The following is a 12,158-nucleotide window of genomic DNA, read 5'->3' on the forward strand; positions in this document are numbered from 1 at the left end:
TGTTTGAATTAGGTAAAAAAAAAAAAAGCTTTGCAACACAGCTTCTATCTGCAGCATCTGCTTTGCTTTGTTTTTGATGTGAACATGAAATGTCATCCTGCAGCTGCAGGGAAAAAATCTAATTATGTAAAAACCACACACATTTTTATGTGACAATATAAGCAGGCAACTTCAAACCTAAGAATATAAAGTTTGCTGAAGTAGAACCAGAGTTACATCTCTCAGTTTGTATATTTTAAAGGACGATGCCTTAATCATTGGTGTGAATATGAAATTACCTCCAGCTCATTTAGCTTATTCACTTCTATTTTTATTTTCTATTTTTAGCCCATTTCTTTCCCGCACTGAACGCTGAATCTGCTTTGTACACGTCGTCTGGTTCAACTTATTTAAATTCATTTAATATTGTGAGATAATAAGAAATGGAAATTCAGTCTGATTATCAGGCTCCCAGCCTCCACCCACTGTGCTGTGCTCACTGTGTTGCACCATGTCACCTCCAAGTTCCCATCAGGCAGCAGACTCCACATGGCGGCTTCATTACCTGCGCCGTCGACCATCCAGAGGAATGACAGCCTGACCCCGGGTTCTCTCCGTGTTCATTAGGAGGTTTTTAGGAACACGAATGTGAGCACAGTATCAACTTAAAGGGACTTCGCTACAGTGACGCAGTAAAGCTAAAGCTGCATTCCTGTGAACTGCAGGGAGATTATAGGTTGTAGACGTGTCCGCTCACCACGGCACACGGTCCAACAGTGCAGAGTATTGAGCAACATGTGTGAGTTATCTGATGGTGATTGGGTAGAGTGACTTCTGTCCTACATGTGCTCATAGTGTCAGCTTTACACATTCTCTCTTTACAAACTGGATCTACAGTTTTTCTCAAATGCATTTCATCATGTGACTGCCAGCTGTGAGACGTCACTCCCAACATGATATTTGTTATAAGCACAATATTATACAAGCTTGTTGCCACAGACCAGACAGACAGACACGATCTTTTTTAGATAAATCATGAAACACTGAAGTCCACTTTTTATTGTTTGTTGGTGAAATAACAAAACAAGGAGTGACATGGAAGAAGGTGACTGAGAAAACGTAACGAACAGGAAGCATGAAGACAAACAGTTGACACGACTGGTGTTGTAGGTAGTGTGTTTGCATGGTGAGATGTTTTAGTAAAAGTCTGTGGTATACAACAACAACAACAACAACAACAATAATAATGATAATAATAAGGAATTATGAATAAGGAAAATGCTGCAGTCCCAAATGAGAAACACTGTCATGTTTCTTCCATTTTTTGATTTAAATTTAAATGTGAAACAGTTTGTCTGTTGCCTCCAGAGCCATTACTGTATAAAATAATACGTCTCTTATTGCAGGTTTTTGATGCTCTCAAACACTTTAGGCAGGACAAGTTTATTTCTGCAGCACCATTCAGACACCAGGCGCTTCACAGAGCTTTACAGAGGCGTGGGGATACATAAAAATAGCACATTAAGATTAAAATAGCATTTATAAAATAAATGAAAACAAATAAATGAATAAATAAAAATATTTAAATCCATAAGATCTGGTAGGAAACACAGGACACCATTTTAAAAGGTGTGATGTAGTGAAAAAAGACATTTATATTAAGATTAAAAATGCTTTACATGCTTTATGATTTAAATGATAATTAACTGAACACTTAATATCTAAACAAGATCTTTAATACGTCAACAGCTCAGGCCGTTTGAGTCGTGTAAACCACAAGATGGCGGAGTTTCACTGCGCACTGAGGACGGAGGCTTTGTGCGCGGAGCCATGTGGTCCTGAGGAGAGGGATCGATCACAGCCGCTTCCTTTATTTCATCTTTTTATTATTACATCTTCAAATCGGTCAAAACGTCTCATGTGGTTCATTCTGTTTTATTTCGTAACTTTTAAAAACGGAGTTAAGGACAGTGTGAGATGCAGAAAGGTGGAATTTAAGCGGTAATTAAATAGTAATTGCTTCTTGCAAACAGCAGCTGAAGACGCCCTCGACCCCTGCGAAGGTTTTGATTTTCAACACCGAGAGATCCGGATCAGATCAGATCAGACCGGGGAACCGGAGCGGGGCCGAAAACAGCATCTCTTTGTTGTCTCCCACGTCCACTTTGAAACAAGACCACAGCTTGGCAAGACCTGGACGGCGTCATGTGACTCTGCATCTGCTGTCAGTTGTGGCAAGATAACCACGCAACGAGAGAGAGAGAGAGAGAGAGAGAGAGAGAGAGAGAGAGAGAGAGAGAGAGAGAGAGAGAGAGAGAGAGAGAGAGAGAGAGAGAGAGAGAGAGAGAGAGAGAGAGAGAGAGAGAGAGCGCTGAGGAGGAGCTTGCTGCTATAAGATTGACTCCACGCACCATCAGCACCAAAACTTGCCGCCTCTCCATCCATCCTCATCTCTCCAGCAGCGCTCTTGCTTTGCTTTTTTTTCCCTCCAACACACACCGCCGGTTTAATTTTTTTCTGCCCCCAGTTGGAAGGTGCACAGGTGCATCCCACGGTTAATGCTCTCTATTCTCTGCTGAGTTGATTATGGTCACAACCCCCGCGGTGCCAAGGTGGAGCCACCGCGCGTATCTCGGATCGGTGCGCTTCTCCAGGGGCTGGGATGCGCACCGGGCACCTCTCGCTTCCTGCCTGGTTTCGGGTCCGAGCAGGAGTCTAGTGCTGCCCCAGGGCGCCGCAGCAGGAGGACCCAGTCCACCCGGAGCAGGATGCCGGTGATGAGAGGGCTGCTGGCCCCACAAAACACCTTCCTGGACACCATCGCCACCCGCTTCGATGGCACCCGTGAGTAACAAAACAAGAGCTTTGTGATGATCCCGCCCCTCATGTGAACTCTCTCTCAAAACATGATTTAAAAAAAAAAAAAAAACTCACTATATGTCCATAAAATTAAGAATCCTTCAGGAATTATCTCAAGGATGAAACTTTAAAAGTTTAAATAATATTCTTCATATCTTTTCATTGTCTAATAGATTAAAGGACCAGTGTCAATATGTCCATGTATAAAGTGAGATTCATGTGTTCTGAGTAGATCAGCCAAAACACAGAGGAATTAATTAGTGTTTGTCCTGTAAGTTGTCTACATGTGCATCAACAGTCTGTTGTGTGATGGTCGGTTGACGGCACGCAGCCAGATGCACGAGGGGCCGTTGTTTCCTCGGCCAGCTGTGACGGAGCCCGTCGCTGTAGTTTTATGACTCAGGCTGCTTCTACTTCCACGGTGCTTTGTGTTCTCGTCGGCCACCGGGAGAAAAGGAAAGGTTGCAGTTCACAGTCTGAGGCCCAGTCACAGCTTTACCGCTTCACTGACACAAATCCTGTTTTTATTCTGTCCTCTGTCAGAACGCCGGAGCTGTTTCAGCAACAGCAGCTGAAATGATGCTGGAGAGAGGGAGGGATGGCCGTACAGAGCGAGGGTGTCTTGTGAACAGATGCGATGAGCGGCCCATGTGTGTGTTTGGGCCCATGCTGAGTAGGTGGGCGGGCGAGAGATGCTTATATAGCGTTTGGGTTGTTTGTCTCTCCGTCTGCGTTGACGGCAGTTTGTGTGAGTCTGCGAGTGTGTCTCCCCCTAAACCGGTTATGTGTGACAGCGTGATGGGGAAGATTATGTGACCACGCAGCCAGCAAGTCGCTCAAAGGCTGATCCCGACCTCGCTGAAGGTTTCTCCTTTCCTTTCCTTTCCTTTCCTTTCCTCTGTAACAAACACAGCAGTTTCACTCGTGCCTCTCGCCACTCTCCCTTGAACACAGAATATTTAAATGCTCTAACTTTGAAAGGCAAAGCGAGTGGTTAGTTTAGCTTCTCTGAGCTGCATTGTCCTTTATCCTCCCGCTCATCTCTCTGCTGTTCTGTGACACACGAGTCTACAGATACTCCAGGTCTCAAACACTGTAATCATGTGGCATCTTTCTGCATCACACAGAGCCCCTCGCACAGTTTCTCTCTCCTGTTCTGTAGATTAGCCCTCATCATGTAAAGCAGCGGTCTGAGCCGAGCTATTTCTCCTCGAGTGGCGAAAACACAGGCCTTGCAGTTGCCGAGGTGCTGATAATTACACATCTCCTGCAGTACATGTGCAGTCATTGTAATTAACTCGCATGGATGTCAAGAATTCATTGTGGCCTCTCGGCTTGTCAGAGGAGGAGGAGGAGAAGGAGAGGGGGAGGGTGAAATGAGAGGCTGTGGGGGCGGGTGAGGGCGGGAGTTGTGTGCAGGATGGTGGGATGGAGAGTGTGTAGCGACCCCCCCCCCCCCCACACCCCCCCCCCCCTTTGGTGGGAGGAGGGGGAATTTTGGATGTGTAAATTTAAATTAATAGCTGTGACGCAGCTACGTGTTTTTTAACGGTGTGACATCAGAGTGGAGGACGAGGCCAGTGATGTGTCTGTCTGTGGGTCGGATGGATGCGTGTGTCCCGGTGTGTGTGTGTGTGTGTTTGTGTGTTTTTGTGAGGAGGATCTTTCGTTGTTGTCGTGAATCAAATGGCGATCATGATTATAATCCAAAAGCCTCTCACCTCTGCCAGAACCGAACCTGAAGCTTCATTTTCTCCCGTTGAAGACTTTTAGCTGCTTCATTGTTCTACGTGTCTCGGTCGGCTGCGTGTGGAAATCCGGCAACGTTGGCGCTGCACTTGGAAATGTCTCAGGACCCTCGAGTTTTAAGTTTAGAGCACGAAAAACTGGTTTCAAAACAGGGCCACCATCAAATGAGACTCGTTCATACTCGCCTGATGAAAGAGTACGCTGCATTTGTTCTGGATCAAACTCGACACCTAAGGAAGGAGTGCACATCTGGCTGCAGGGCCAGGACAAAATCAGCATCTGTGTCTGCAAAGTGGATTTTACAAGCTCCAGCTCCAGTCTTCCATCGACTGGAGGAGACTTAGCTCGTGTATTAAAGGGACGGTCTGCTTCAGTAGATGCTCAGGAGCTTCCTCTTTGTGGCAAGGACCCACCTGTCACTCAGAGAGGCCACGCCCCCAATCCTCCATAACCTTAGTCCTTAATAAAATGTAAACAGGTGAGTTATATAAACAGAGAGACCAAAACAGTTTTTGTACCAGGCTGTAAACATGTTTCTTTCTGCTGTAAAGTTGGATATTTTAACATGGGAGTCTATGGGGACTGACTCAGTGTTGGAGCCAGACTCTAGTGGCCGTTAGAGGAACTGCAGCTTCTGGTTCTTCCAACCCGTGTTCCCTGTCCGACTCATCTTTGTATAAGATAACATGAGACAAGAACCTGTATTTAATGAGTCATAGCACATATGCACCTGAAAGGGTTAATATCTACACTAGTGCTGTAACGATCAGTCGCTTTATCAATTAGACGATTGACAGAAGATTTCATGTGAGAAATACACACACACACACACACACACACACACACACACACACACACACACACATCTTGGTATGGACCTGAAGTGCTGCATCACACTGCAGTTAGACATCACAGCTTCTGAATCATACACTTGGAGGAAGGTTATTATTTATAGACCCCTCTCATGACGGAGATTGTTGCCAACACCTCTCAGAACAGCATGAGAAGGAGAACACACATACATACATGCAGACACACACACACACACACACACACACACACACACACACACGCACCTCGTAAATAGATTTGTCAGGTGACTAAGCACCCTGCGAATTAGTGTTCATTTCTTTTCATGCTGTAATCAGCAGTCATGCAGAGTTCTCATTAAAATTATTATTTTGAATTCGTTAATATGTACAAATTACAGACTGGAGGAAAGCGGGGAGCGCAGAAGACTGAGTCCTCTGAAGACTCACCAGGAACCTCGTGTATCGTTCAGTCAATGTTCATTTGCTGCTGCGCTCCCTAGAAGAGGCAGCAGCTGTGTGGGACTGCACCAGTCAATTGCTCCTATTAATTGAGTGGGTCTTGGCTTGGTCTTAATCAGGTTAGGGCCTGAGTCCTGCTCGTCACGTGGACGCGTGTGGACCAGCGCTCTGCGTAAGCCTCCACCAGCCTCCTCGCATCCTTTCCTCCTCTCAGGCTTCAGTCTGAATCCAGACTGAGACTGAACTGCGTGAAGAAGGGTCAGCTGTCAGTGTGGAAGGCGTCACCTTCAATATTCAAGAAAAAATGTAAAAGCAAATGACAAAAACTTACATGTTTTATTTTATTTTTGTCCGAATTTCCCATGAACCCAAACAGTTCATCTGCTGCACCTGTTCACCTGCACAAGCAGCCAGTTTTCCCCGTCTGTCTGCTGCTTGGTTTGTTTGTCAGCACCATTATGCAAAAAGCACTGGACTGATTTGCACCACACTTGGTGGATGGATGGAGCGTGATCCGGGGAACAAGCCATTATTGTTGGTGTGGATCTGGTTAATGATAATAATCATCATAATAATATAATAATATTTACCACTAATGTGGAAGTCACAGGCTGGTTAAAACACATTATTGTGACTCACAAACAATAAATACAATAATAAAATGAGCAGAACATGCAGAGTAGAAACAACAGTGTGAATGATGCTCATGAATTCAACAAAGTTATTACATACGGTATGAAGGACTTTCTGTGAAGCTTCTCGGCTCTGTAGCGTCCAGCTGCCGGCAGCTTTGTGAATTCCTTGAAAAGGGGACGAACAGGATCAGACACAGTTTGTGGAGCTTCCTGTTTCACCTGGTTCTGTAGATACACTCCAGTTGTTTCTGCTCTTTCCCTTTTTAAAGGGGAAGATTTTATCTCTTTCATAAACATTGCAGGATTTTTCGTCATTTTTCGGCGCGTTTGTCACATTCGTTTTTTCTGGGGAGATAATGTTTGGATCTTGATGTGAAAAAATCCGACATATTAAATGCTGCTGACATCGTGACTTTGTGCAGTTTCAGTGCAGATCTGACGGACGTGTGTCGGACTGTTTGGCCTCGTCGGAGGAACACGACATTTTACTTTCATATCTGCTGGGAAATTGTTGTGTTTGTGAATTCAGTCCTTGTGTTGCCACTTAAACACAAATGTCAGGGATTTATTAAACAGTCCTTCAGTTACTGTTCAGGAAATGAAGTAAGCAAATCAATAACAGTGTTGGAAAAATGCTCCTCATCTTACAAAAATGGAGATTGGGAGTCAATGTTTTTTCCTTTTTTTAAGATGTTTCATCTCCGTCTTCTTAGTCTTAACACACACGATACTCACGTTGTCACAAAACCCATTTGCTCCAGTCACAGAGAAGTAAGGTATCTGACACTCGGTCTCTAACAACCGAGATAACGGTCAAATTATCTTACATCCCTCTCTTCTCCCCCCTTCATCCCTCGCTGCTGTTTCCTCCCGTCTTTCATTAGTTGCCTCCCACCCTCTCCTCTTGTTATTCACATCATTTTGTGCACGTGTATGTGTGTGTGTGTGTGTGTGTGTGTGTGTGTGTGTGTGTGTGTGTGTGTGTGTGTGTGTGAGTGTGTGTGTGTGTGTGTGTGTGTGTGAAAGTGAGTGTACATGGCTCTGGGCTGCAGGGAGGAAGACTGTCACCACTTCCCCGTGTCCTGTGTTTGTGTATCAGTGTGTGTCTGTGGCGGTGTGTATGTTTGACAGCACAGATTAGCAGTGGAGCATCGTCGTGTCTCAGGTGTGCGTTTCCCCTGCGGCGCTTTGTGCTTAAACCTCCTGCTGGCTCCAGGAGCAGATATAATGATAAGCCTCATAATGGTTAGGCTTGGCTCCGTCGCTTTATGCTATTACTAAGCTACACCCATTATATTTAACACCACAGAAGGAGCGTGCAGCATATTGTAGCAGCGCTGTGAGGGAGTGCTCAGGTACACAGGTGCTTTATGTGGATGTCAGCATGGCAACCTCATTTTTTTACCATGGTCACCATCTTCGGTTAGCGTGTTAGCATGCTAATATTTGCTAATTGTGTGCAGCACAAGTCATCTGCTGCTACTTTTTGTATTATGTATCTTGATTATTTAGTATTTAATTGTACATATTTTATTTTATTTAATTTTATTCTATTATTTTTCTTCTTTAAGTATTTGGTTCTTGTCATTTGGCATCTGTTTTTTTATCTTATCTTAATTAGCACTAAACACAAAGTGTATTTCTGTCTTGATACTGAAGTTATTGAGCAGATCTGATCTCTGCTCCCGGTTACATCCCTTTACTCACACTGCTCTTGACCTTTTGTTATCTTGCACAAAAGTGATTGATCCATGCAGATAAACGGGGAGCACTGATATCTGATTGATACTAGGTGATGGCAGTGTTTGATCAGTGTTGTTAGCTCTGTAGGTTTCTGTTATTAGTTGTAAACCGAATCTTATTATAATTGAAATTTTACATGAATCTGAAAATGTAAATCTGCTGTGATGGTGGCACTGGAGGAAAAATCAGGGAATCACCAACTGTATCTGAATTTATCCTCAGGGAACGATTAATGTCTGTTACAGGACTGAATTACAGTTGAGATGTTTCGGCCTGGAACAAAGTGCCGGAGCGACGGTGAATCACGGCCACAGCAGTTCTAGAGCAGAAACTTTTAGCACTTCAAAAAGACTCACAGTGACGTATCGTGAGGAAGCTTCTTACTGTAGCGGCATCAGTGGAGTCATGGCTGTCCGGGAGAGACGACCTCATGTTCACTAATACTTAACAAGGATGAAGTATGACATTTTCAAATGCAATATTAGATTTCCTGCTATTAAAACGTAGTATTTTATGAGCTTATGTTAAATAATTGTAGTATTTTCAGTGTTTAGAGAAAGACTCTTTTACATTTAGGATGTGTTCAGGGTCAATAGTTAAATAAGGAGAGATCACATTACAGAGAAGGACAGTTGGATCCCTTTGATGTGTGAAGAGACGGGGATGGTGGAGAAAAGATGGAGGATGGACGTTTGCAGCTGACAGGCCTGGATCACCCTGCGGGATCAGGCGGTGATGGGGGGTTGGAGGGAGTTGATTGGCTCTGGGAATACGGGCAGAACCACCATTATTCGGATGCGGAATGAAAAAGGGAATTTAGGCGCCGTGGCGACGAGGAAGTGACGGAGAAGATGAAAATGTAAAAGCTTCAGAACCTGTTAAATCTCAGTGTCAGATTAAAATAACGGCAGTGATCATGGTTATAATGTGGACCGATGATGTGTTTTACTGCCGTGTGAGTGAATGAGGCAAATGATTACGGCCACATGTGGTCACTTTATGTAAATATATTTGCAGTGTCGGAGCTAATGACTGAGTGATTTTGACACTTCCTGTCAGTGGACCAATCAGAACGCAACACGGTGAAAGAATAGGAGAATACATGAAAAATGTTTTATTCCTCTAAAATGATTTAAAAGATTAGATTCTCATTACACAAGATGACATCAGCATTCATGAGAATTAAAGGGGGTAAATTGCTTTAGCTAATATTGTTACCTAATGTCGTGTGTTCGTGTTTGTACCGCAGCTTCGTCTCTTGTTGTTATCACTGAGGGAGAGGGAGGGAGAGATAGAGGGGAGGAATGGATGATGGGGGTAAAGGAAGACAGGAATAAATGGGGGTGGGTGGGTAATGGTTCGAGGAGGCTACGGGAAGTAATGAGGGGGTGTGGTAATGGCAGATGTGAGCGAAATGCAAAACAGGAAGATGAGTGGAGATGGAGAGGAAGGGAGAAGGTTTAATAGGAAACATGTTAAAGCTCCATATTTTCTTCTTCTTCTGTGTTTTATTTGAAGTGTTGATCCATCAGAAGATATAAAAACCATCTCAGTGTAGTTTTACATCTCCTCTCTCAGGCTTCTCTCTGGAGCTCTAGTAACAACAGGTCTTTGAGCCAATCAGAAGAGAGTCTCAGAGCCTCCCTTCTTCCGATTGGCTCACAGACCTGAATGTTTTCTGAGTGATCCAATAAAAATATAGCGGATTTCAGGTAAAAACACTCAGAGAAACCAAATCCTGCAAGGTTTGGATGGTGGGTCCAGGTGGGCGGGGCTTGGTGACTGCTTTGTTGTGACATCACAAAGTTCCAGAAGTCCTGACGGCTGGTTTTAAGGCTCAGTTTCTGAATACAGGCTGTGTGCATTTCTCTGTGGACTGAGGCTTTGATACTTTCACAGTATTAATATAGAAGCTAGAGCTGATCTACAATCACACTACACATGGACACAGACCTTTACACTGGAGGAGCTTTAAGTTTTATTCATGTCACACTTTGAATAGCACATAAAACACAAAAGCTACCCTTCTCCTATACAACGAAAAAATAAGTTTATCCACTTCACACACTGAGATCCTGGGACCACCTTCAGTGATCCTCACCGTGGATGGAGGGAGATGTGTAAACTTGGGAAAGGAGAAATACTGGAAGCCATGTTATTTTCTTTCCCTCTCTCTTCTCTGTGGTCGGTGACCTCTGACCCGGCTGCAGGTGCTCTCTCTGACATACATGCCCACCTGCAGGAAGCCAGTGGAGACTCTCCTGCCACACTGCGCCGCCTGTATAACACATCTCCCAAAGATTAAAACAGAGGCCCGGGATATTAGTTATATGGACTGTGACCGGGGCGAAGAATTAATAAAAGCTTCAATTAGCCACACTGTTTAGCACATTTATAATCAAGAGCACGGCTTTGCTGAGAGCTCACTTCATTATTTCTGTATTTAACAGCGTTCGTTTTGCACTTGTGCTGCGCCTGCAGCCGTAATATGAAGTTGATAATCAATGATGAGAGAACTCTGCTCACTTACTGAATTAGGTCGTTAACAGATGGATAATTTCCCCCATTCAGACAGTGAAAAGCTCCTGGAACTGCAATCAGAGGGCCTGCAGGGGTTGTTTTGCTTAGATACACATGCACATAGTAAGATATATACACACACACACACACACACACACACACACACACACACACACACACACAGTAGGTTGCATTTCTACAGGCAGTGGTTGTGTTTCAATCAATAGCTACCCAAACAGTCATATATTATTTACAGTGGCTGTCTGTTTAAAATAATCAGTATGGATGTTTTCACCACCCACCCGCCTGCGACTCTGTTCACTGTGGCTGCAGGTGGATTATAGATTATGTTCATAGAGTCCTGAGGAGGAGGTTCGGGCGGCTGGTGGCTGGTGGGTTGCACAAAGCGCCTGACAGTCGCTGGAGATGATTTTATTTTTTTTCTGTATGTACAGGTTCATGACGGGGACACCTCCACTTAAACATTCTGTATGTAAGTGTCACATATCAGCTGTTTGTCTCTTGTCAGGTGTCCTGCATTAGCTTCAGGTGTCCATCACAACAGAAGTATGTAACCAGGGTGAGCGTCGTGTTGCGTATTCTTGGCAGGAAGTCAAACACGTTTCCAGTTGGTGTTGACCTCAGCCGGGGGGTTTTCCCTCGCCACCAATCCCTGTTTGTGGTTTTCACATACAGGACCTTGAGGTGCAGCCGGGGCGAGGATGCTTTTTTGCAGACAATGCGGTTCTGTTGGTTTCATCAGGCCGGTGACCTCCAGCGTGCGCCGGGAGGGTTTTGCAGCTGAGCGTGAAGCGGCCGGGACGAGGAGGTCAGCAACCTCCGAGTCCGAGGCCTTGATTCTCAGCTCCCTTTGGGTTGGGAGCGAGTTGCTGCTTCACGTGGAGGAGTTTATGTTCACCAGTGAGAGAAATGGAGCCCGAGTTTGACAAGTACCGAGCTGTTGTGTTGAGGAGGGAACTGCTCTCAGATTGTCGCTTCTTCTACGTAAGAATAAAGAGAGATTATGATACTGATTGACATTTCCGCTGCCAATCAAAAGACCCTATAATGAGGCGAAGCATCCGGTCCGTGCTGCGGGGACTCTTGAAAAGAAGGTGTCAAAATGTCAGGTGTTATTTTGTCATCCGTTCTCCATATTGAATCCCTCAGTTGCTTCCTGATGAGCAGCAGACCTTTGTTAGACCCTCGGAGCGCTTTAACTTCAGGCATAATTGGAGCGGTTTTTCAGTTGTAGCGACGTGGAGATCAGAGGACTGACGGACAGATCGACTGCGTGAAGCAGAAGGAGAGAGAGAGAGAGAGAGAGAGAGAAACAAGACAGGTAGACAGCAGAGGCGGGAGAGGATCGAGATGCTGACAGAGCTAGAAATAGACTCAGAAC

At 44.8% G+C, this 12,158-nt stretch overlaps 1 protein-coding gene across 1 annotated transcript in view; it reads left to right on the forward strand.

The window, feature by feature from the left end:
- Positions 1 to 1,085: 1,085 nt before the first annotated feature.
- Positions 1,086 to 12,158, forward strand: part of kcnh3 (potassium voltage-gated channel, subfamily H (eag-related), member 3) — a 143,001-nt gene continuing 131,928 nt past the window's right edge. Inside the window, exon 1 of the mRNA XM_056388653.1 lies at positions 1,086 to 2,823. Within this exon, the coding sequence (XP_056244628.1) occupies positions 2,748 to 2,823 (76 nt within the window). The 5' untranslated portion in view covers positions 1,086 to 2,747. The remainder of the gene's footprint in view (positions 2,824 to 12,158) is intronic.

Source organism: Seriola aureovittata, chromosome 11 (genome assembly GCF_021018895.1).
Source record: "Seriola aureovittata isolate HTS-2021-v1 ecotype China chromosome 11, ASM2101889v1, whole genome shotgun sequence".
NCBI lineage: Eukaryota > Metazoa > Chordata > Actinopteri > Carangiformes > Carangidae > Seriola > Seriola aureovittata.